This window comes from Mobula birostris, chromosome 10 (genome assembly GCF_030028105.1).
Source record: "Mobula birostris isolate sMobBir1 chromosome 10, sMobBir1.hap1, whole genome shotgun sequence".
Classification (NCBI taxonomy): domain Eukaryota; kingdom Metazoa; phylum Chordata; class Chondrichthyes; order Myliobatiformes; family Myliobatidae; genus Mobula; species Mobula birostris.
In genome coordinates, this window is record NC_092379.1 from 40,512,772 (window position 1) to 40,540,052 (window position 27,281).

Consider the following 27,281-nt stretch of genomic DNA (forward strand, 5'->3'; position numbering starts at 1 on the left):
GGGAAGGAAAGAAATACTGATATCCCCCAAAATACCAATTACGCACATAAAGCCCCAACCTCGTCGGACACCGACCGGCCAGAGTCACGGCCTCGTTGGAGACGTGGCTCACACTCTCAACAGCAAATACAGTTGTGGACTCATTGAGATCATAAGCAGGGAAACATCAGGAAACAATTTAAATATAAAATCAGATTTTTAAAAAAATCGAAGCTAATGGTGAGCATTGCATCAATAGGCAGAGAAACACTTGCTGCAAAATAGATTACATGCAACATTTCACTAACCAAAGCTAGAACTCACTGACCACTGCTTTTAAACCTTTTCCTTTGTGTGGTACAAATCTTGCCAGTGTAGTTTTCATGTTGATTTCCAGAGTTCAATTTGATTCGGGCTATTTAATCCCACACCCTGTCAAATACAGCCTCATTAAAGGCAGTCACTCAAATCACCTGTAAATACTGCACTAACTCTGACCCTGGAAAGTCAAAATGGGCATGGGGAACAGATTACTGAAGAGCAAATGTCCCTTAAGAGCACAGTTGGTGACACCTCCCATTACTTTTATGATTGGACAGTAATTAGCCAGATCGGATATACTCTGTTTTTGGTGGATAGAACGTAACTAGGGACATGTAGTTGCCACTGACAGACCTGTACTGGATATGCTTGGCTTGCTAGGCATTTAGTTCTGAAGTGCAACTTTAAGCACGACACATCGGAGGTTGTCCATTTTCATTATTATTGCTGTTCCTGCTACTCGCTCATTCTTTGATTTGGCTGAAAACTACCATTATAACAGTGAGGACTTTGGGAGGAAGCACAGATGCATCATTCACTCAGTTCTTCCAGTTGAATATAGTTTCACAAAGTTCATTCCAGGCTCTGGTTTAATTGAAGGTGGGGATCTTCACTGGAGAAGTGTCCTCATGTTAGCTAACCTATCACCATCACGACTGTGTGATCCAGGGTGGCAGAACTTTGATCAGATCCATTGGTTGGGGAACTGCTGAACTCTTCATTGAAGATGAGAAAATCTGCAGATATAGGAAATCCAAAGTAATACCCAGAAAATGCTGAAGGAACTCTGCAGGCTAGGCAACAGCTACGGAAGAGAGTTAACAGTCGTGGAACAGTCCATGTTTCAAACCTAAACGGGCATCACTCCACAACTCTTCCTACGCTACAAAGATAACTGCATTGGTCCTGCTTCCAGCACCCATGCTGAGCTCATCAATTTCCTCAACTTTCTCCAATTTCCACACTGCCCTCAACTGGCCCACTTCTGACACCTCTCACCCCTTTCTCGATCCCCGTCTCCATCTTTGGAGACAGTTTATCTGCTGATACTCTTTACAAACCCACTGACTCTCACAGCTCTCTGGACAAGACATCTTCCCACCCTATCACTTGCAAAAATGCCATTCCCTGGCCTCAGTTCCTCCATTTCCACTGCATCTGCTCCCAGAATGAAGCTTTTCATTCCAGAACAACTGAGATATCCTCCTTCTTCAAAGAAAAGGGCTTCCTTTCCTCCACTATCAACGTAGCCCTCAACCACATTGCACAAATCACCCTGAACCCTTCCACCTGCCGCCACACGAAGGATAGGGTTCCTCTTGTCCTCACCTATCACCACACAAGCCTCTGCATCCCGCACGTAACTCTCTGCAACTTCTGCTATCTCCAAAGGGAGCCCACCACCAAGCACATCTTTCCGTAGGAATCACTCCTTACACGACTCCCTTGTCCACTCATCCCTCCCCACTGATTTCCCTCCTGGCACTTATCCTTGCAAGCAGAACAAGGGCCACACCTGCCCCTACACCTCCTTCCTCACTACCATTCAGGGCTTCAAACAGCCCTTCCACGCCAGGCGACACTTCACCCGTGAGTCTGTTGGGATCACCTATAGTATCTAGTGTTGCCTCCTATATATTGATCAGACCAGACTGGGAGACATTTGTCAAGCAGCTTCGCTCCATCTGCCACAAAAAGCGGGATTTTCCGGTGGCCAGCCATTCCAACTCTACTTTCCATTCCATTATGTCAGTCCATGGTCTCCTGTCACTGTGAGGCCACCCTCAGGTTGGAGCGGCAAAGAGCTTATTTTTTGTTTGGGTGATCTCCAACCTGATGGCACAAACGTCAATTTCTCAAACTTCCAGTAACTGCCTCCTCCTCCTCTCCATTCGTTTCCCTCTCTCACCTCATCTCCTTACCTGCCCATCACCTCCCACTGGGGCTCCTCCTCCTTCCCTTCTTCAATGGTCCTCTGTCCTCTCCTATCAAATACCCCCTACTCTAACCCTTTACCCCTTTCACCAATCAACTTCCCAGCTCTTTACTTTAACCGCTCCATCTCTCCCAGTATCACCTATCACCTGCCAACTTGTATCTCTTCCTTCCTTTCCCCCACCTTCTTTTTCTGACTCCTTCTTCCTTCCGTTCCAGTCATGAAGGTTTTCGGCCTGAAACATCGATTGTTTACTCTTTTCCTTTAATGCTGTCTGGCCTGCTGAGTTCCTCCAGCATTGTGTGTGATGCATCTGTTTACTGCATGCTGCTTTTGCCATTTAACAAGCTGATGGTTCTGTGTAGCAGCTCTATTCAGTTCAGATCCACCCAATGCAACTTGTAAAACTTCTTTCTATACTCACCACTGAACTGGCATTGGTCCCTAGCCTGATAGTAATGGTCAAAAGGAGTGATAGACCAGGCCTCGAGATTACAGTTTGCAGCTGAATACAATTCTGCTGATATGGACAATTGCAACCCTTCATGAGCAACTAGATTTGCTGAGACTCTCCCATCAGTACTGAGCTGTAACGTTAGCTGTGCTTACATGGAATTCTGTGAGTACCTGCCGAGTATAAATACTGAAAAGCTCACACATAGCTGTCAGAAACTTCATACCTGATTGTGTCATGGATACAGATTCGTCAGACGAGCTGCAGGATCCTTGGCATGACTGTAAACTAGGGCTGGTGTTAGTCTTTCTATCAGCTTCGTTTGATGAAGGGGCACTGTCTTCTGAGGAAGCAGACTGCACAAGGGCAAGAGAATGGAAATAGATTAGTTCCCGAGCTGTTAGTATTTTCTGATTTGATAAAATAAAGATTAGATGGGCAGGAAGCTTGCAAACATTTAACATCCAGCAACTTAAATTCTGTACATCCGTCCACTGGATTGCCCCCTCCCTGCCCTTTCAATGCATCCCATTATATCCTTCCATATATTTCACTAACCTGCTGCAACCTATTAGCCCAAACCCTCAAAGTTTAATGTTCATCTCAAACATGTTACCCTTGAAAGAATCACACAAGAAATTCCCAGCCTTTTCTTTGTGCCCAGTGATCTCATTTAGACCCTGCCATAGTCTACTGGCATCCCTTTGGTTAACCTGGGCTTCCAACTCGGCTCGATATTGCCTCTTGGCGCCCCTAATGGCTTTCCGGAGTTCACGCCTGGATTCTGTGTAGCCACTGGTATCCCCGGACCTAAAAGCCGCAGCTCTAGCCTTTAAAAGGGATTTGACCTCATAATTCATCCATGGTTTCCGGTTAGGGAATACCCGGATCGTCTTGTGAGACACACAGTTCTCCGCGCATTTCCAAAGAAGTCTGTGACAGCTGAGGCATACTCATTGAGGTTAGCTGCCGAGTCCTTGAATACCTGGTCCATTTCCGACACCTCCCTCCCCTTTCTAGATCTTTCTGTCTCTATCTCTAGAGACAGCTTATCTACTGATGCCTACTATAAGCCTACAGACTCTCACAGCTATCTGGTCTATTCCTCTTCTCACCCTGTCTCTTGAAAAAATACCATCCCCTTCTCGCAAATCCTCCATCTCCGCCGCATCTGCTTTCAGGATGAGGCTTTTCATTCCAGGACGAAGGAGATGTCCTCCTTTTTTAAAGAAAGGAGCTTCCCTTCCTCCACCATCAACTCTGCTCTCAAACGCATCTCTGCCATTTCACGCACATCTGCTCTCACCCCGTCCTCCCACCACCCCACTAGGGATAGGGTTCCCCTTGTCTTCACCTACCACCCCACCAGCCTCCAGGTCCAACAAATAATTCTCTGTAACTTCCGCCAGCTCCAACGAGATCCCACCACTAAGCACATCTTTCCCTCCCCCTCCGCTTTCCACAGGGATGGCTCCCTACGCGACTCCCTTGTCCATTCGTCCCCACCATCCCACCCCACTGATCTCCCTCCTGGCACTTATCCTTGCAAGCGGAACAAGTGCTACACACGCCCTTACACTTCCTCCCTTACCACCATTCAGGGCCCCAGACAGTCCTTCCAGGTGAGGCGACACTTCACCTGTGAGTCGGCTGGGGTGGTATACTGCGTCTCGTGCTCCCGATGCAGCCTTCTATATATTGGTGAGACCCGACGCAGACTGGGAGATCGTTTCGCTGAACACCTACGCTCTGTCCACCAGAGAAAGCAGGATTTCCCAGTGGCCACACATTTTAATTCCACGTCCCATTCCCATTCCGATATGTCTATCCATGGCCTCCTCTACTGTAAAGATGAAGCCGTACTCAGGTTGGAGGAGCAACACCTTATATTCCGACTGGGTAGCCTCCAACCTGATAGCATGAACAGTGACTTCCCTAACTTCCGTTAATGCCCCACCTCCCCCTCGTACCCCATCCATTATTGCCCATCCTCTGGGCTTCCCCCCTCCCCCTTTCTTTCTCCCTAGGCCTCCTGTCCCATGATCCTCTCATATCCCTTTTGCCAATCAGCTGTCCAGCTCTTGGCTCCATCCTTCCCCCTCCTGTCTTCTCCTATCATTTCGGATCTCCCCCTCCCCCTCCCACTTTCAAATCTCTTACTAGCTCTTCCTTCAGTTAGTCCTGACGAAGGGTCTCGGCCCAAAATGTCGACTGCACCTCTTCCTATAGATGCTGCCTGGCCTGCTGCGTACACCAGCAATTTTTATGTGTGTTAATTAATTAGGTGCTGATTGCATCGTCTCTGATCTGGGCCGACATTTACATGCCAGGCAGCACCTAATTAATTAGCTTGTTTATTTTGGCTTTTTTCTGGGTGCGTTCCGGCTATCGCTGCACCACTGCATGCTTCGCGGATCAGTAGCGGTCCGCGGCCCGGAGGTTGGGGACCACTGATGTACAGCGTAGTTTCACTTAGCAGAGTCAAGAAGACAGCCAGCACGCTGGAACATTCACACATCTTTCTATCAGACAGTTCTTTGTAAGCACTCAAAACATCCTGCAAACCTGCCCTGAACCTACGTGCCCTTTCAAGGTTAAAGTCATACTTTTCTGCAATCATTGCAGCATTGTCAATTGTAGCGAAAATCTCACGCAGTTCAAAGCTATGGCAGCTTAATGCTGAGATGCTGAGTGTAGTTCCCGGGGAAGAAGCTTGGCTTTTCGCCACTCTCGCAGCTCGGGGTGCGCGCTGCCTCTATAACGGCTCGCTTCACAACAAACGCTGAACGCTATTTCACTTTTCGCTGCTCAGGGTGCGCGCTGCCTCTATAACCGCTCGCTTCACAACAAACGCTGAACGCTATTTTCACCACTCTCTCTGCTCGGGGTGCGCGCTGCCTCTATAACGGCTCGCTTCACAAGAAACGCTGAACGCTATTTTCACCACTCTCGCTGCTCAGGGTGCGCGCTGCCTCTATAACGGCTCGCTTCACAAGAAACGCTGAACGCTATTTTCACCACTCTCGCTGCTCGGGGTGCATGCTGCATTTTTTTGTAACAGTGAAAACACCTTCTTGTCAGCGAAAACCGGTAACTAATTTGGTCTTTCACAACAGCGAGGAGTCGTAAAGTGAACGTTCCAAAAAACGGGGGCCAGCTGGACACTGAACACTTGCTGACAAGTTTGGAATTACCTGAGATCTTTCCTCTTCATCCTGCCTGAGCAAGCATCTGGTCCATCTCAACCCCATTTTGTTCGGGAGTTATCACCTCTTTAGCTCTCTATTATTTCCTAGCTGAAGACTGAGACACAACAGTTTGTGCTTCTTATCTGATATCAACACCAAAATATTTCTCATGGTTTCTGATTTGGCCACTGTGATGTCATCAGCTATTGTGATGTCATCAGCCACTGTGATGACATCAGCCATTGTGATGTCATGACCCACTGTGATGACATCAGCCACTGATTAAAACTAATTAAAACATGCTATCCCAAATATTTGAAGCACTTCATTATTTGAACCTTCCCATCATTGATTATAATCATTGGCCACAAATTTCAGTTGGGGTGGGTCTTGTGATTTATTGAATGAAACAGTTGTGTCTGACAGACTTTTTGTTCCAATGTACACAGAAAAGAAAACGACACAGAATTACATTCGTGATCCCAGTGCATTAATATTCACCTCTTTGGGCAAGTTAGGATTAAAAAAAAGAAATCACTCTAAATTGTTCTCCGAGGCAAAAGAATAATAAGGGGAAAGTTGACATTTGTCCGTACAATTGGCTTTAATTGATTCCTAATCTAAATTACCTTCCCACCAATGGTTAGCCAAATAGCCTCACACCTCCTTCCTGCAGGAAGCAAAGAATCTTTAAAATATAGAAATGGTCTTTGAGGAAAACAAATCCTGGCACTTCTAGAAGAATTGCCAACTGAAGAAAACTCAATTCTACCATTGACTTGTTTCCAAAATGCATCAGGCTTGTTTAGATGTTCCTTTGCAAACTTCTGATGCTGAAATTTGTGGTAACGATGCAGGAAAAGTTTTCTTCTGATGACTCTTCCATGAAGGTCATATTTCTTCAGTGTCGCTGCACAGTAGAACAGTGCACCACCACTCCAGAGTCTGCTAAATCTTCCTGAAGGTCTTTTGCAGTCAAACAGGGGTTTTCATTTGCCTTTCTGGCAATCCTATGAGTAGCTCTCTTGGAAAGTTTTCTTGGTCTTACAGACCTCAACTTGACCTCCACCGTTCCTGCTAACTGCCATTTCTTAATTACGTTACGAACTGAGGAAACGGCTATCTGAAAATGCTTTGCTATCATCTGATAGCCTTCTCCTGCTTTGTGGACATCATTTATTTTAATTTTCAGAGTGCTAGGCAGCTGCTTAGAGGAGCCCATGGCTGCTGTTTGTTGGGACAAGGTTTGAGGAGTCAGGGTATTTATAAAGCTTTAAAATTTGCATCACCTGGCCTTTCCTAATGATGACTGTGAACAAGCCATAACCCTAACAAGCTAATTAAGGTCTGGAACCTTGGTAAAAGTTATCTGAGAACTCAAATCTTTTGGGGTCCCTAAACTTTTCAATGGTGCTCCTTTCCTTTTTTTCACTCAAAAATTGTACAAAACCAAAATAATACACTAATCTTGCTCAATATGTTGAAAAGAATGTTTCATCTTCAACGTTATGATTTTTGGAGATCAGTTCATCTTCTACTCACTTAACTATTCACAGTAACAGAAATTTTGACCGGGGTGCCCAAACGTTTTCCTGCCACTGTATGTCAATTTAGGCAGCTGCAGGTACCATGATGTTTACTTCTGCATAGACTGCAAGTGAACGTTATATTTTTTTTCAATATTACTGGTATTGTGAAAATGGTATTCTTCATCATCCACTTCAAGGTTCGACATGTGTGTTTAGAGATGCTCTTCTGCACACCACTGTTGTAACGTGAGGTGATTTGAGTTACTGTCACCTTCCTGTCAGCTTGTACCAGTCAGTTGTCGTTTTGGGCCAAGATGCTTCATCAGGACTAGAAAAAAAAAGATGAGATCAGAGTAAGAAGGTGGGGAAGACGTACAAGGTTGTGGGTGATAGGTGAAACCAGGAGATGGGGAGTGGTGAGGTAAAGAGCTGAGAAATTGGTGAAAGAGATAAAGTGCTGGAGAAGGGGGAATCTGATAGGAGAGGACAGAAGGCCATGGAAGAAAGGGAAGGGGGAAGAGCACCAGAGGGAGGTGATGGGCAGGTAAGGAGATAAGGTGAGGGAGCAAAATGTGAATGGAGAATGGTGAAGTGGGGGGGTCATTACCGGAAGCAGGAGAAATTGATGTTGATGCCATCAGGTTGGAGGCTACCCAGACGGAATAAGGAGTTGTTCCTCCAACCCGAGTGTGGCCTCATCGCAGCAGTAGAGGAGGCCATGGACCAACATGTTGGAATGGGAATGGGAGGTAGAATTAAAATTGGTGGCCACCAGGAGAAGTGCCACAGCTGCCCCTGGATCTCCTCCCTCACTACCATTCGGGGCCCAAACAGTCCTTCCAGGTGAGGCAACATTTCACCTGTGAGACCCGGCCCAGATTGGGAGACCACTTTGACGAGCACCTACAGTCCATTCAGCAGAAGAAACCAGGACCTCTTGGTGGCCACCAATTGACTTGGATGAGGAAGTGGAGGATTAGGTTAGTAAATTTGCTGATGACACAATGGTTGGCGGGGTTGTGGATAGTGTGGATAGCGGGACATTGATAGGATGCAAAACTGGGCTGAGAAGTGATAGATGAAGTTCAACACAAATAAGTGAGAGGTGGTTCATTTTGGTAGGTCAAATATGATGACAGAATATAGTATGAATGGTAAGGCTCTTAGCAATACGGTGACCTTTTATCCAATATTTTCATTTAATTATTTATTACTCTTTCAGTCTTTTTTTCAAAGTTTTAGATTTCATCAGAAAGTCTTTCTTTCTTTCTTGATCGTATCCTGAAAATGGACTGCCCAGTCCTCTTTTTTTTTGTTTCTTTAGTGTAGTGGGTTCTTTTTCCTTTTCATTTAAAACCCAATGTTTTTTCCTTTCTCTTCATAAACTGCTAAGACAATTGTTATTTTCATTTTTTATTATATATTTTATACTAGTTTAACAATATCTATGATTTTGACAATGTCTATCTTAATCTTGGATTATATTGTTACCGATATATATATTTGAATGAATTCTCCTCTTGATTTGTATTTAAGCTTTTTTTAAATCAATGAAAAGATTAATGAAGAAAAAGACTCTTGGCAGTGTGGGGGATCAGAGGGATCTTGGGGTCCGAGTCCATAGGATGCTCAAAGCTGCTGTGCAGGTTGGCTCTGTGGTTAAGAAAGCATACAGTGTATTGACCTTCATCAACCGTGGGATTGAGTTTAGAGCCGAGGGGTAATGTTGCAGCTATATAGGACCCTGGTCACACCCCACTTGGAGTACTCTGCTCAGTTCTGGTCGCCTCACTATAGGAAGGATGTGGAAAGCATAGAAAGGGTGCAGAGGAGATTTATAAGGATGTTCCCTGGACTGGAGAGCATGCCTTATGAGAATAGGTTAAGTGAACTCGGCCTTTTCTTCTTGGAGCGACGGAGGATGAGAGGTGACCTGACAGAGGTGTATAAGATGATGAGAGGCATTGATCGTTTGGATAGTCAGAAGCTTTTTCCCAGCTAGCATGAGAGGGCACAGTTTTAAGGTGCTTGGAAGTAGGTACAGAGGAGATGTCAGGGCTAAGCTTTTTATGCAGAGAGTGGTGAGTGCGTGGAATGAGCTGCTGGCGATGGTGGTGGAGGTGTTCTAAGAGTAAAGTTAAGAGTAAATTGCTAAGTTCTAAGAGTAAACCTAGCAATTATCAGCCTGTGAGTTTGACGTCAGTGGTGGGTAAGTTAATGGAAAATATTCTTAGAGATGGTATATATAATTATCTGGATAGACAGGGTAGCTGTTTAGGAACAGTCAACATGGATTTGTGCATGGAAGGTCATGTTTGACAGATCTTATTGAATTTTTTGAAGAGGTTACTTGAAAAGTTGACAAGGGTAAAGTGGTGGATGTTGTCTATATGGACTTCAGTAAGGCCTTTGACAAAGTTCCACACGGAAGGTTAGTTAGGAAGGTTCAATCGTTAGGTATAATATTTAAGTAGAAAAATGGATTTAACAGTGGCTGGATTGGAGATGTCAGAGAGCAGTGGTGGATAACTGTTTGTCAGGTTGGAGGCCGGTGACTAGTGGTGTGCTTCAGGGATCTGTACTGGGTCCAATGTTGTTTGTCATATACATTAATGATCTGGATGATAGAGTGGTAAATTGGATTAGTAAGTATGCAGATGATACTAAGATAGTTGGCATTTTGGATAATGAAGTGGGTTTTCAAAGCTTGCAGACAATTTGGGCCAGTTAGAAGAGTGGGCTGAAAGATGGCAGATGGAGTTTAATGCTGATAAGTGTGAGGTGCTACATTTTGGTAGGACTAATCAAAATAGGACATACATGGTAAATGGTAAGGCATTGAAGAATGCAGTAGAACAGCGTGGTCTAGGAATAATAGTGCATAGTTCCCTGAAGGTGGAATCTCATGTGGATAGGATGGTGAAGAAAGCTTTTGGTATGCTGGCCTTTATAAATCAGAGCACTGAATATAGGAGATGGGATGTAATGTTGAAATTGTACAAGGCATTGGTGAGGCCAAATTTGGAGTCTTGTGTACAGTTGTGGTCACCAAATTATAGGAAGGATGTCAACAAAATAGAGAGAGTACAGAGGAGATTTACCAGAATGTCACCTGGGTTTCAGCACCTAAGTTACAGAGAAAGGTTGAACAAGTTAGGTCTTTATTGTTTGGAGCGTAGAAGTTTGACCGGGGACTTGATAGAGGCATTTAAAATTATGAGGGGGATAGATAGAGTTGACTTGGATAGGCTTTTTCCGTTGAGAGTAGGGGAGATTCAAACAAGAGGACATGAGTTGAGAGTTAAGGGGCAAAAGTTTAGGGGTAACAAGAGTGGGAACTTCTTTACTCAGGGAGTGGTAACTGTGTGGAATGAGCTTCCAGTAGAAGTGGTAGAGGCAGGTACAATTTTGTCATTAAAAAAAAGTTTGATAGGTATATGGACAGGAAAGGAATGAGGGTTATGGGCTAAGTGCAGGTAGATGGGACTAGGTGAGAGTAAGCATTCGGCACGGACTAGAAGGGCCACGATGGCCTGTTTCCGTGCTGTAATTGTTATATGGTTATATGGAAAGCAGGAGATTGCGGCTGAGAGGAAAAATGGATCACCCATGATGAAATGGCAGAGTAGACTTGATGGGCCAAGTGGCCTAATTCTGATCTGCATCTTATGCTCTTAACCACATTCTCTACTACCCCTTTATAATCCCTCCTCAATCCTATCGCTCTCTTTCTGATCCCACACCAGTTCCCCACTACCCACAACACAATTGTGTCGCGTTCTGGTTGCCTCAGGATTGGAAAGGTGCAGAGGAGGTTTGTAAACGTAACTTTGCTGGATCAAATAACAACAGTACAAAAAGATCGTTACTTATCTTTCCACCCGTTTAGTTCTTCGAGCTCAGCCGGTGAGTGAATTTGGACCTGACATCAGGGAGAGAACCTTTCTGATCTCCCCAGCAGTTCAACTAATTCACTGCCTGATGTCAGAATTGTCAGAGGTTATAAGGCCACCGATACAAAAGAACAATCAATTTGATAAGCATTCCAGCCAAGTCAATGGACTATGGATACAAAGAACAATCAGCTTGATAACCATTCCGGCCAAGTCAATGGACTATTGATACAAATGAACAATCAGTTTGATAACCATTCTCTTGGTTGACGTGCTAAGTCGTCTTAGGTGGGACGAATGATTTAATCTACGAGATGTAGATGATTTCAGCTGAGCTGACATCTTGTAGATGATTTACAGCTCAGCTCAAAGCAACCTCTCAGCTAAGTCAAGATTGGGAATTAAATATCCAAGGATATCAGGTTATACGGTATGATAGGCAGGAAGGTAAGGGAGGTGGGGTAGCGCTGTAAGGATGAGATCAGTGCGACAGTGAGAGACGATATAAGATCTAAGGAGCAGAACGTTGAGTCCATCTAGGTAGAGATTAGGAACAGTAATGGAAAAAAAATCCCTAGTGGGAGTTGTCGATCAGCCACCAAATAATCACATTACAGTGGCACAGGCAGTAAACAGAAATATCTCAGGCACGGGAGAATGGAACAGCAGTTATCATGGGAGACTAACTTGCACAGAGATTGGGTGAATCAAATTGGTCGAGACAGTCTTGTGGAGGACTTCATTGAATGCATAAATGATGGCTTTCTTGAACAGCGTGTTACTTAACCTGCAAGAGAATGTGTTATCTTAGATCTGGTCCTGTGCAATGAGAAAGGTAAGATTAGTGATCTTGTAGTTAGGGATCCTCTCGGAAAGAGTGATCACAGTATGACTGAGTTTCCCATACAAATGGAGGGTGCAAAAGTAGTCTGGGAACACAGGCTATATGGTGGGACTATTGAGGAGCAGTGGAAGACTTTCAAAGAGATTTTTCACGGTGCTCAACAAAAGTATATTCCAGTTAAAAGCACGGACAGTAAGGGTGGGGAGAGCCAGTCTTGGATAACTGAGGAAATTAAAGAAGGTGTCAAACTAAAAGCGTGTGAATAGAAAGCCTCCAAGAGTAGTGGGAAACTGGAAGACTGGGAAAATTTCAAACAGCAACAAAGACCCATCAAGCAATTAATAAAGAAAGGGAATAAGGAAAGAAAATAAACTAAAATTCTCTGGACTGTGGGCAGGTTCTGGTGGATTAGAAGACGGCGAATGTCACGCCACAGTTCAAAAAATGATGTAGGCTAATGCAGGTAACTACAGGTCAGTTAGTTTAACATCTGTAGTTGGAAAATGCTTGAAGCTATCATTAAAGAAGAAATAGCGAGGCATCTGGCAAGAAATGGATCCATCAGGCAGATGCAGCATGGATTCAGCAAGGGCAGATCCTGTTTGACAAACTTACTGGAGTTCTTTGAGGATATAACGAGCACAGTGGATAGAGGGGAACAGATGGACGTTATTTACTTGGATTTCTGGAAGGTGTTTGATAAGGTACTGCATAAAAGACTTATCCATAAGATAAGGATGCAAAGAGTTGGGGTGATGTATTAGCATGGATACAGGATTGGTTAACTGAAAGAAAGCAGAGTTCGGATGCATGGGTGTTACTCTGGTTGGCAATCAGTGGTGAGCAGTGGTGCCATATGGGTCGGTGCTGGGCCCGCAACTGTTCACAATATATATTAACCATCTCAAAGAGGGAACCAAGTGTAGTGTATCGCTTAAGTTTGCTGATGATACCAAATTGAGTGGAAAAGTAAATTGTGCAGAAGATACAGAGAGATACATATCGATAGGTTAAGTGAGTGGGCAAGGGTCTGGCAGATGGGGTACAATGTTGGTAAATGTGAGGTCATCCACTTTGTTAGGAAAAATAGAAGAGCAGATTATTATTTAAACGGTGAAAATTTCCAGCATACTGCTGTGCTGAGGGACTTGGGAGTACTTGTGCATGAATCACAAAAGCTTAGTTTGCAGGTGCAGCAGGCTATCACAAAAGCAAATGGAATACAGTATTGGCATTCATTACTAGAGGGACTGAATTGAAGAGCGGGGAAGTTATGCTGCAACTGTACAGGGTACTGGTGAGGCTGCACCTGGAGTACTGCATGCAGTTCGGGTCTCCATACTTGAGGAAGGATAGACTGGCTTTGGAGGCAGTTTGATGGTCAGGTTGGGATTGGTGCGGGGAGAGTAGAGGGCAGTGCATTCAGTGGAGGAGTGAAGGAGTGATGAATTCGATGTCCCGTCGGCAATTCGAGATGAGAAGATCCAGAGCAGGCAGAGAACCAGAGCGGGGAGGCCAAGGAGAGGAGGAGGTGAGTGAGGGTAATTTCAGAGATGTGAGAGCGGATCGTTTACACAGAGAGTGGTGGGTGCCTGCGGTGGTGGTAGAGATAGATGCATTAGAGATTTTTAAGAGACGTTTAGATAGGCACATGAATGTGAGGAAGATGGGAGGATATGGACATTGTGTAGGCAGGAGAGATGAGCTTAGTTAGCTATCTGATTACTAATTTAATTGTTCTGGCACAACATTGAGGGCCGAAGGGCCTGTTCCTGTACTATACTGTTGTATGTTCTATTAAAGGACTCCTGCCCTCAGCTGCAGGGATATCTTTGAAGGAACGTCGGAGGGTCACGCCAACGGGTCTTTTCACTGCTTTAGCCTTCAGCACAAGCAGGGCTTTGGTTCGGAGGTTGGGAACGTGAGCTGGATTTCAAGTTAACAACCAAACCTGTTGGCAGATGTTTGCCCTGGCCAGACAGCTTGGTGTCAGTGTGAGTGAGAGAGAGGATTCCAGTCTTTCTGCATGTAAGGATGTAATGCTGAGGCTTTATAAGGCAGTAGTGAGGCCTCACCTGGAGTCTTGTGTGCATTTTTGGGCCCCTTATCTCAGAAAGGATGGACTGACATTGGATGTTTGAATAGGCAGCTCAGGCAACGCATCACCAAATAATTAGATAGGGCGTCAAAGGTTAAAGGGAAAATGGGTTTGAGAGGGAAATGGATCAGCCATGATGAAACAGCGGAGCAGACTCGATAGTCTGAAAGGCCTAACTCTACTCCAATGTCTTCAGTTCTTCCGGTCTTTCATATGGAGGCTGTCCTCCAGTCCGCTGAAGGAGTCTGTTAATGAGCTAGGCCTGGAGGTTCTGCATTGGTCGGAATGGACCATGGATGTTGTGTCCTAGCTGTCTACATGATGTGAAAGCCAGGGAAGTACAACACGGAGAGCAAGTTGTTGCCCACACAGCAGGCTAGCTCTCTCCACGCAGCAGATGAATGCAAAGGAATGGCAGAGGTCGATAGTTTGGCATCAGCCCAAAGCAACTTGTTTTAAGGCGTCAGTAACCCACCTAGGTGCCTTCTCCTGTCAGTAGAAACGGTTCCACCAATCTTAGTAGCTCAGCCAGACGTGAAGGCCAGGAGCTGGACTTGGTTGTCAGAAGCCTGCCCTGCCGTGCGATGTAATCATGTCTGCTCTATGCTGACCACAATTCTTTTTTTCCTGTACTGGTTTACGTATTAATAAACAGCCAGTAGGTGGAGATTGTGTCTCTCTCAGTCCATCAGGGTCAAGCATATTTTGCTTCCAACCCACAACACACACACCAAGTGCTGGAGGAACTCAGCAGGTCAGGCAGCAACTCTGCTGAGGAATAAAGAGTCGATGTTTCAAACCGAGACCCCCTCATCAGGACTGGAAAGGAACTGGGAAGAAGCCAGAATAAGACTGGGAGGTGTTGGGAGCATGGAGGGAAGGACTTCAAGCTGGCAGGTGATAGGTGAGACCAGGTAAGGGGGAAGATGGATAAAGTTAGAAGCTGGAAGTGTTTAGGTCAGGGGTTCCCAATATCCTAAAACCACAAGATATGGGAGCAGAATTAGGCCATTAGTCTGCTCTGCATTTCATCATGGCTGATCCATTTTCCCTCTCAGCCCCAATCTCCTGCCTTCTCCCTTTATCCCTTCATGACCTGACCAACCTCTGCCTTAAATATACAAAAATACTCGGCCTTCACAGCTGACTGTGGCAATAAATGCCACAGATTCACCACTCTCTGGCTAAAGAACTTTCTTCTCATCTTCCTATTCATCTCTAAAAGGACACCTCACTATTATGAGGCTGTCCTCTGGTCTTAGACTCCCTACCATAAGAAACATCCTCTCCACATTCACTCTGAGACCCCTTGCTTAATTGTACTGGTCCATGGCAAGTAAAAGGTTGGGAACCCCTGGTAGAGGTGGAAGAGTTAAAGGGCTGAAGGAGGAGGAATCTGATGGGAGAGGAGAGTGGGCCATGGGAGAAGGGGGATTAGGAAGGGAAGAAGGTGAAGATGGGAAGGTCTTCATTGAGTTCACAACATCCAATCTGCTCTGGTACCACAGTATTTATGTGGGCTGTCCTGCTGAGACTCTGGACAATGTTGGCCCCTCCAGGACATTGACAGTTGGGTAATTCAGTGACGAAAGGGCTGACGAACACAGAGGTGTGTATTGGCGATGTAATACGGCTGTCTGAAGCCAGCTTGATAGTGAACCTTGGAAAAAATGAGTTCGGCCACACGAAGGTCACTTACCTGGGAATTGTGGTGACACAGGGGCAGCTGGCGGCGATGCAAGCTACGGTGCAGGCTATCGCTGACATCCCAACCCCGACAGACAAGAGGACCCTCAGAAGGCTCTTGGAGATGGTGGGGTACTGTAGGAAGTTTTGCAGTAACTCTGCGGTTACCACCCCTCCCCCTCCGACTAAGCCTTTGCGAGAGAAAACTAAGTCAGAATGGGACGACCCTTGTTATTGTGGTCCGGGACGAAACCCAATGAGAGGTACATTGATCGCAATTCATCAGTGTTTTTGGCCACTATGAAGTTTGCTAAGTTGGAGCCTGGTAAGAGGGATTATTAATAACACATATAAAAGGAACAGAAAATGTGATGGCTGACTGTCTGTCAGGTGTTGACAACTTCAAACTCGCTGTATTAGCCAAATAGCTGATAAAGATGTATATCTGTGTGTACCAAATAATGTATTCATGTTTGTAATTTTTACCCCCGGTAAAAATCCTTAAAGGGGGGAAGTGTGACAAGAATACACGTAGATTAAGATGTAGCTGTCCTGTGCTGGCACCAGTGGGATCAGCAGTTGGTCTGCCACCTGTCTTCAGGAGAGAGAGAGATAAGGAAAACAATGGAGCAGCATTGGGAGATGTGTAATGAAGGGACGGGAGAGAGAGTAACAGAAGGAGAGAGCTGTCAAGATCGGCTCCCCCTTTGAACCCTGAACTGTTTGAAGTGATGGACAGGCGATACCCCAGCAGGGGGATAAAAAGGGACAGGTTCACTAAGGCAGCACACACACGACACCCGAGGTAACGAGACCCTGGAAGCGGTGCGTCTCTCACAAGTCGGTGGGAAGTTTTGGAAGGCCGGTTGCGGGACCAGGCCATAGACGCACAGGGTGGAAAGGCATGATCGGCGGGAACCTGGTGTGTGTCCACCCTTGCCTGGGTGCCGGGTTCACCGCAGAGAAACGATCGTATCTCGAAACGGAGGGGGTCACGGTCAGTGACCTCAGATGACATCACAAAGGGCTCGCCCGAAAGCTGACTGCGAAGGTCTGTGTGTGGAAGCCCTTTTGAATATTCATTCATTTTGCTCTCTCTCTCCTTCCCTCCACTGTCTGCGAACTGAACTGAACTAAACTGAACTGAACTTTGCGTCACTTTGAAACTGGGCATTTACCCCTAGACAACGATAGAGCTTGATTGATCCTGTTATCTTAATTCTGTGTACATGCATGTTTATCATTGCTGAACTGTTGCATTCATTATCCTTTTGATTAGAGTACTGTGTTGCTTGTTTCTTTAATAAAACTTTCTTAGTTCTAGTAATCCAGACTCCAACTGAGTGATCCATTTCTGCTGGTTTGGCAACCCAGTTACGGGGTACGTAACAAAGACCAGTGGTCCCCAATCACCGGGCTGTGGACCGGTACCGGGCCGCAAAGCATGTGCTACCGGGCCGCGAGGAAACGATATGATTTGGCGATATGAGTCAGCTTCACCTTTCCTCATCCCCCCTCACCCACTGCTGAGCTTGAACACACGCGAGGTCATTACCCGCGCGTCATCCATGTCAGCACAGGAAGAAGATCAACTCCTCGAGCTTGCAAATGAAGGCGGACTTAAAAGTATGTTTGACATAACATCTCTGCCGGCATTCTGGATCAAAGTCAAGGCTAAATATCCTGAGATAGCCACAAAAGCACTGAAAACGGTGCTTCCATTTCCAACATATCTCTGCAATGAATGCAACAAAAACTAAATTGCAGAATAGACTGGACATAGGGAACCCACTTCGAGTATCGCTGTCTCCCATCACCCCTCGATATGACCGTGTTGTTGAAGGGAACAAGTTTTCAGCCCAGGGCTCCCACTGATTCAGCGATATTTGTGTGTTGCAATTAATTTATATGCGGGGAAATATGTGCTGTGTGTTTAATATCCAAATGTTACTTAAAATGTTATGATGCTATTGACTTATAAGTGACTTATATAACCATATAACAATTACAGCAAGGAAACAGACCATCTCTGCCCTTCTAATCTGTGCTGAACGCTACTCTCACCTAGTCCCACCGACCTGCACTCAGCCTATAACCCTCCATTCCTTTCCTGTCCATATACCTATCCAATTTAAGGTTAAATGATCATATCGAACCTGCCTCTACCACTTCCACTGGAAGTTCGTTCAATACTTACTTCAATCTCCCCTGTCCTCCCCTATAATTGACTTATTCATGCAAGGAAAATATGCGCTGTGTGCTTAATATTAAATTTGTTAGATAAACCCTTTTAGAAATGAAATTCAGTGTATTAGCTACTTATCACCTATATTCCGGTCGTGATTAACACCCCGCCCCCGTACAGAATCGCCAAAAACGATTTGTAGAAAAAAAATCGGCACGTACACGCATGCGCAGGTCACGCATGCGCACTGGTGCCCACGCAAGTCTTCATGGTCATTGTAGCCTATCTCGAGGTAAACACAACGTATCCGTTGGTAACCCTACACCCCACCCCTCCACCAGGTCGGCCAGTCCGCAAGAATATTGTCAATAAGAAACCGGTCCGCGTTGCAAACTAGGTTGGGGACCCCTGCTGTACAGTTGTGTTGTTAGCAGAACCGCAGATATTACATTTATTTTTCTGATCTTCGACATGAAAATATATTAAGAATGCATGGATTACTGATTCCTTCAGTATCCCTTCTGGCCACTGCCTGCCACTTGAAAACATACTTATTCTTACTCAAATCCTACAATTCCTAGCCGTTTGTCTACTTGCACATGCAGAGGAGTTGTTAGGCTGGAAGATAGACAAGTATGGAGAGGGAGGAGTTCAAATCAAGATTTTGTTTTTATAAGTTTTTAAAGAGTAAAGTCCTGTCAGAATATGTTAACCTGGGTCTCATTAATTCTGATCCATGTTTATGCCAATAAAATTAGAATTTGAACTTGGACATTGCACCTTCGGCTCTCTAAAATCTCACATGGTCGAATAAAGCAGTTGAAAGCAGCTATAAGTGTACGAAATGCAAACGAGACCAATCACTATTGTCAATAGTTTTAGCCTGCAAAGTCGATCACGTTCGAAAGGACTATCGGTTCCCTTTTCATGAAATGAAACATGGTCATAATGCTTTTGATGTGAGGTCGATTCATCTGAGAAGCCAGGTTAACCCTCAACACATTTCCCAATACCAAAAGTAATGGGTTCACAGTGAGGGATAAACTTGGACAACGATCTGAGATCTCTTAAGTTTGGAAGAAGGCAAATGTAAAAAGAAAATACAAACGCTTCGAAAATGTCAGCAGTCTTTCAGATAGAAATCACCTATGTAATTAGATTAGTTAGTGGGAAGTCAGAAGATTCGGCAGTTTCTGAGAAATAGCAGACGGCAGCTGAAAAGCCATAGGGAGAGAAAAGTTGAAATGTGAAGGAATCTACTCAATGACACAAAGAGGATGTCAACAGTATTTTGTTTTTGTCAGATATACAAAGATTACAAGGAAAGCAAGAGTAGATATCAAATTCCAGAAAATGACACTGGAACGGTAGTAATGAGGGACGAGAAAATGGCGGAAGAACTGATTAAGTACTTTGCAGTATCTTCACTGTAGAGGACACTAGCAGCACACCGTATGGTCGGAAGTGTCAGAGGGAATACGTGAACGTAGTTGCTATTATTAGGAAGAAGGTGCCCAGGAAGTTGTAAGGTCTGAAGGCAAGTAAGTTACCTGGACCAGATGGACTACACCCCAAGGTTCAGAGGAGGTACCTGAATAGTTTGTGGAGTAATAATAATCTTTCAAGAATCACTACATTCTGGTATAGTTGCAGAGAAATGCAGAATTGCAAATGTCACTGCACTCTTCAAGAAGTGAGCGAGGGGGAAGAGAGGAAATTATAGGCTAGTTACCTTGACCTCAGTGGTTGGGAAAACTTTGGAGTCGCTTGTTCAGGAAGAGGTTTCAGGGTACCAGAGGCATGGTAAAATAGACATGGGTTTCTTTATGGGAAATCTTGCCAGGCAAATCTTATGGAATTATTTGGCGAAATACCAAGTAGGACAGGCAAAGCAGAAACGGTGGATGTTGTGGATTTGATTTTCAGAAGGCCTTTGACAAGGTGCCGCACATGAGGCTGCTAAGCAATTAAGAACCCATGGTACCACAGAGAAGATTCTAGCATGGGTAGAACATTGGCAGATTGACAAGAGGCAAAGAGTGTGAATAAGCAAAACCTCTTCCGATTGGTTGCCGATGACTGGTGGTGTTGCACAGTGGTCAATGTTAGAACCACTTATTTTTACGTTCTACTTCAATGATTTGAAGTGATGGTTTTGTGGCCAATTTTGCAGATGACACAAAGATAAGTGGACGGGCAAGTAGTGTTGAGGAAGCAAAGGGGCTGCAGGAAGACTTAGACAAATTAGGAGAATAGGCAAAGAAGTGGCAGATGGAATACAGTGTCGGGAAGAACATGATCATGAACTGTGGTAAAAGGAATAAAAGCGTAGACTAAAAGGGGAGAAAATTCAAAAATCCGAGGTGAAAAGGGACTTGGAAGACCTCGTGCAGGACTCCCTAACGGTCTTGCTGGTTGAGTCTGTGATTAGGAATGTAAATACAATTTTAGCATTCATTCTGAGAGGACAAAAAGAGAAAAAAGAAACATATCACGCTGGGAATTTATAAGGGACTGGTGACACCACACTTGGGAGTCCCGTGAGCAGTCTTGGGGCCATTATCAAAGAAAGAATGTACTGCCGTTTGACTGGTTTCCAAGAAGGTTCAGGAAAACGCAAAAATGATTCCGGAAATGACAGGCTCGCCATATTAGTGCCGTTTGACGTCTCTGGTCATGTAGTCGCTGGAATTTCAAGGATTAGACGGGGGTGGTGTGGTTAGTGTAATTTCATTGAAAGCTATCGAATGTTGAAAGGCACAGATGGACTGGGATTGGAAAGGATGTTGCCTCTATCTGGGATAGTCTAGCACCGACGTGCACAGGTTCAGAATAGAGGGACGTGCATTTACAACGGAGATGAGGGGGTTTTCCTTTAGCCTCAGAGTTGTGAATATGTTGAATTCATTAGCACAACACAGGCGACTGTGGAGGCCAGGTCATTCAGTGTAGATAAGGCGGAAGTTGCTAGGTTCCTGTTCAGTCAAATGCTGAAAAGTTACAGGAGAGGGCAAGAGAATGGAATTGAGAAGAAAAGTGATAAGCAATGATCAAATGGCAGAGCAGTGGCCCAATTCAGCTCCTATGTCTTTTGCTTTTATGGTCTTAAGGTAACGAAAGAACAAAAAAAAAACAATTTCTACAGCTAAAAAATGCTGAGGAAGGATATCCCTAATAAAAAGAGATTACCTTTGGTATATTTAACAGGTCCGTTAATACCTGACGAGAGAGAAAGAGAGCTATCGCTTCATTCCGATGGTGTTTCATTAGAGCTGAGGGGGGAAGGCTGGCCAGAAACAGGGGGAATTATTGAAATCATGCATGGTTCTATCATAGAACATAGAACATTACATCCTTATATAAAGACCCTTCAGCCCACAATGTTGTGCTGAACTATTTAAACTGACAATCAAATGACTAACCGATCTGTTCTGCCTACAGAATGTGAATATCCTTCTATTTCCCTCACATTCATGTGCCTGTTGAAATGTTGCTTAAAAATCCCTAAGGTGTCGGACTGTACCATCAACCCAGAAAGCTCATTCCAGGCACCACCCAGTCTCCGTGTAAAATATTGCCCCTCACATCTCCTTTGAGATTACACTTCTATCCGAATGCAGGCCCTAGGAAAGAGATAGTCTGTCTACTCTATCTATGCATCCAATGATCTTATAACCTCCATTGCGCGTGCCTTCTGATCTAGATAGCATCTTGGTAAACTTCTTTTGCACCCTTTCCAAAGCCTCGACATCTTTTCCGTAATGGGGCAACCAGAAATGTATGGAATATCCAGATGTGGCCCGAAAGTCGCAGCATAACCTCTTGACTTTTGAACTCAATGCCTCGACTAATAAAAGCAAGTGTTCCGTAAGCCTCCTGAACCACACTGTCAAGCTGTGTAGCTACTTTCCGGTATCTACGGACTTCGACCCCAAGATCCCTCTGCTCATCAAGATTGCTAAGATTGCCCTTGACAGTATTATCTCTTTCCATTTGGACTACCAAGGTACAGGATTTGTCCCGGTTAACCTCCATCTGCCATTTCTCCACCCATACGTACAATTGATCTATTACTCTCTGTATTTTTTTGCCAGTCAACTACACTATCCACAACAGCACCAATAAAGATAGAGAGGGAGATAAAAGGAGAGGTGTGTTGTCAAATCAGCGACAATGTCACAGTTGCTCTCAGTGAGGAAACATTAGAGGGTTTATCCACTCAGACTACTAGACTAGACATTAATGTTAACGAAGGTGCAAACACTCAGGTGGCTTTGTACTACCCGCTTCCTATTAGCGAACTAGAGTTTGAGCATATAGATACTGAGATATGCACAGGTAAGTATGGGGAAGTTCGAAAAGCAACACGTTTGTTGCTGTGGGTGACTTCAGCATCTCCAATATTAACTGCAACATCCTCAGTGCAAGGACTTCACGCTTGGCGGAATTCATTACGTACATCCACGAGGGTTGCATATATCAACATATCGACAGTCCATGAACCGGGTAGAGGGGAGGGGTGAGGTAGGATCTGCTGTAGGGAAATGAACCTAGCCAGGTGACTGTTAATTCAGTGGGAAAACATATAAGGATCTGGGAATCCTTAGTTTAAGCAATGCATTAAAATGCTGGAGTAACAGAGCGGGTGAGGCAGCATTAAAAGTGGGAAATGTACAGTCAAGGCTTAGGGCTGCGACGAATCTCGACTGTTAGTTTCCAGATGAAAACAGGCCTGGAACCAATCCCTAAGGAACTCCATTATGCATCGACCTCCAGTCTGAAACGTAAACTCACACCATTGTCCTCTGCTTCCTACCATCAATCTAATTTTGTATCCAACCAGCTGAATCTTCCTGGAAGCCTTTCGATCTACTTTTCCATAACAACTTTTACGGGCTTCACTATTTCAAAGGTATCACTAAATCACTGAAGCTCACTTCTCTATAGGTCTGCTCTCCTCAAAAGCTGAAATCTCTGTTCAAAAAACAAAGTGGATTTCACAGATGACGAATCATATTTTACTAATCTGCACAATTATCTTTGCTCTATCTAGCTTGAAGGTTCAGTCATAGTCATACTTTATTGATCCCGAGGGAAATTGGTTTTCGTTACACTTGCACCATAAATGATTAAATAGTAGTAAAACCATAAATAATTAAATAGTAATATGTAAATTATGCCAGGAAATAAGTACAGGACTAGCCGATTGGCTCAGGGTGTCTGACCCTCCAAGGGAGGAGTCGTAAAGTTTGATGGCCACAGGCAGGAATGACTTCCTATGACGCTCAGTGTTGCATCTCGGTGGAATGAGTCTCTGGCTGAATGTATTCCTGTGCCCAGCCAGTCCATTATGTAGTGGATGGGAGATATTGTCCAAGATGGCATGCAAGTTGGACAGCATCCTCTTTTCAGACACCACCGTCAGAGAGTCCAGTTTCTTCCCCACAACATCACTGGCCTTATGAATGAGTTTGTTGATTTTGTTGGGTTTGTTGAGTTTGTTAACCTGTACATGCGATAGGTTTGTTGTTGTGCCCGAAGTGATTAGCTGTATCTCCGGAGATTAGTTGTCTGTTAATAAAGGACGATCAAAATGCTCTTATCTTTGTTCCGGCTTCCAGAGAATGGAGTGTTGGGGCAGAATTTCTCTTTGTTCCAACGAGGATATATAAAGATATTTTTCGAATGGAGAGGTTATATAATAATATGATTTTGTAAAAAAAAAGTACGTGATGTATTTCTGCCGATTTGTAAGTTGTGAAACGCAGACATTGATGCATATTGCAGTAAATTAATACAGCCATTTCTTCTACCATAAAAAAATCAACCATATGCTTTATGGCATTTACTGCCTTTTATTCGCCTTGTAGCTCTTTCTCGCCTTGAACTATCATTCACGGCCTCTGTAGTACGAAATAGATCATCAGTTAGTCAAATGAAATATTTGTCCGACAAATATTAGGGATGGCTGCTGTCATTACATTATTAGAGAAATATATCCAACTTGGCCATTTCACAACAATTTCATTCTAATATTTTTATCCCTGTATTTGCAGAAGTGGTTTTGTGATCGAAGATAAAAGTTTCTGGTTCACATTTAACACAAGACAAGTTATATTTAAAACAATGTTGCACATTCGTGGTTGAATTAGCTTCATCCATTATTTCATACATTTACCTATTATATTTACTAGATATTGTACCGTGGTTTTCAGCTGTTCCCTGAACTTTCTCTGAGTGACTGCAGAGATAAATGTGTTTGTGCAGCAACTTAATAGTTGGAGCATATTGACAGTTTCAATAAATATAGACTTGGGATCACTGTAACCGCTAACTTGATGGTCATTGGAAATTCTCTCATATAGGAACTGTAACAAATGTGTCATCCACAATAGTATGGAACTGCCTGAAACGGCGAAGAGTAACACAATAGACTTCCTCCTGCTCTCCATCCCTGCGTCAGTCTGATTGTTCCCACTGTTTTGGACTTGGAGTCTCTTCCGGGCTCTACTAGCTTCTAAAATGTGTCTGACAGTGAGAAGATTGAGCAAAAGGATCGGGAAACAAGGAGTGAAGAGGTGGTTGAACCAATCATAAACGCCCCACAATAGAGAAGTATAACGGACAGCTTTCAGTTTGCAATACCATGGTACATTGTTAATTATATAGCTGGGTTCATGAATGAAGTAGCATGGAATATTGATAAAACAACTAAGTAAACAAACAGTTGCTATGACCACAGATGCCGTTTTGTCGGTGCAATACTTCGCCTTCAGTTTCTGGCAACAAATGACGACAAAACGGTCAGAGGTGAAAGCGACGGTTAACCAAACAGAACTGACCCTGGCTGCATAGGTTATTGCAATAATGGCACTACACACTGGGGTGATGGAGAGGAAACTTCCTGGGAAATAAATGCCACAAATGCGGTTGATAATCACAGCGGTAATAATGAGGAGCAAATCCGTTACTGCCATGGAGACCAAATAGCGAGTGATGCATTCAGAGAGGCCACACTTCCCGCGGGACAGGATCAGAATCGCCACCAAATTAGCTTTAGGGAAAAGAAAGGGAGACACGGATGTTTATACCATAGACTGTCAACAGCAGCAGTACATAGACAAGAAAAATATACATTTTAGAACTCTGACACGTAAAACGCTCATGGTAATATGAAAATGGAAAAGTTTAAGTTAAATAAGTTAGGTTAGAGAACGCATATGCATGAACCGGCGTTCTCATAGGAAAAGTCATAAATACGAGTCGCTTCAACACTCGAGCCCACTCAGTCGAAATCATTGCTTATTATCCACATTTTTGTCATTTTCCTGCTCGCCTCTATATTCGTAATACGCAGTAAAAACACCGGTGTGTGTTTCGGATGATTCAATGACTGAGCCTGCATGCTGCGCTGAATTAATTCAGCATATTTATTTCCATACTGGTTATAAATGACCTCATGATATTTGGAGATTATGTTCCTGGTTTCGAAACACCTCGCCCTTCCCGGCCCCGACTAATAGCATCTTACACTGCCAAAGTACACTTGCTTTTTTTTCCAGAGCTACTCATTTATTAGGTAGGGAAACCAAGACGATGAATAAAACTCCAGTTAAGGTCTGAGGGAGGCCTCGCATAATTTGAACAAATCAGAGTTCGTCCGGTACTAGAACTTTCTTGTAATGTCTGCTTATACAAGGATCGCCCTTCCCGATGACATGACTTGTGTTCCAGGACAACGAGGTTCCAATTAACTGAAAAAAGACCAATCTTTGGGAAACTAAAACAACATGTTTTGGAATTAGATCACTTCAAATTTATCTATATTATATTCTATCTTCTATTTACTTTTAGAATTATTCAGAGATGTAATTTACTGACACATTTACTTGAATTTACCTTGCAAGCTTTCCGAGAATTGATGTTGAGCAGTGAGGAATTCAATTGGGAATTACACAAATCTGAGATCTTACTATATATAGTTTTCCACAGAAATCTTACATCAGTTTAAAAAAATCCGGTTTTATTATATCCTACTGATGTATAGCCTCGTCGCTAGCACAGTTTAATAATAGGTCTTTAGTTTTCGTTGCTGTGTGAAAGTCCGAGACACCGAGTAACGCAGGCTTACCCGTTTTCCAGTAGCAAAATATGAAAATCCAGAAATTTTAGTCCTGGGAAAAAGCCCCTGATCATCCACACGATCAATGACACTCATCATCTTATACACCTCTATCAGTCCACCTCTCATCCTCCATCGCTCCCAGGAGAAAAGGCCAAGTTCACTCAACCTATTCTCATAAGGTACGCCTTCCAATCCAGGCAACATCCTTGGAAACCTCCTCTACATACCCTCTATAGTACCGACATCTTTCCTGCGGTGAGGTAACCAGAACTGAGCACAATACTCTAAGTGAGGTCTGATGAAGGTCTTACATACCTGTAGCATTATCTCACGTCTCTAACTCATTCCCACGGTTGATGAATGCCAACATACCACAGGCCTTCTTAACAATACTGTCAAAGTGAGCAGCAGCTTTGAGTGTCCTATGTGACCGCAAGATCTCTCAGATAGAAACATAGAAAATAGGTGCAGGAGTAGGCCATTCGGCCCTTCGAGCCTGCACCGCCATTTATTATGATCATGGCTGATCATCCAACTCAGAACCCTGCACCAGCCTTCCCTCCATACCTCCTGATCCCCGTAGCCACAAGGGCCATATCTAACTCCCTCTTAAATATAGCCGTTGAACTGGCCTCAACTGTTTCCTGTGGCAGAGAATTCCACAGATTCACCACTCTCTGTGTGAAGAAGTTTTTCCTAATCTCAGTCCTAAAAGGCTTCCCCTTTATCCTCAAACTGTGACCCCTCGTTCTGGACTTCCCCAACATCGGGAACAATCTTCCTGCATCTAGCCTGTCCAATCCCTTTAGGATTTTATAGGTTTCAATTAGATCCCCCCTCAATCTTCTAAATTCCAACGAGTACAAGCCTAGTTCATCCGGTCTTTCTTCATATGAAAGTCCTGCCATCCCAGGAGTCAATCTGGTGAACCTTCTTTGTACTCCCTCTATGGCAAGGATGTCTTTCCTCAGATTAGGGGACCAAAACTGCACACAATACTCCAGGTGTGGTCTCACCAAGGCCATGTACAACTGCAGTAGTAC

General features: G+C 44.2%; 1 protein-coding gene across 1 annotated transcript in view; it reads right to left on the reverse strand.

Annotated features, from left to right (window-relative positions):
- LOC140203614 (serine/threonine-protein phosphatase 2A 65 kDa regulatory subunit A beta isoform-like) overlaps window positions 1-27,281 on the reverse strand; it is an 88,712-nt gene that overhangs the window by 57,091 nt on the left and 4,340 nt on the right. Inside the window, exon 2 of the mRNA XM_072269662.1 lies at window positions 942-1,037. Coding sequence (XP_072125763.1) covers window positions 942-1,037 — 96 coding nt within the window. The remainder of the gene's footprint in view (window positions 1-941; window positions 1,038-27,281) is intronic.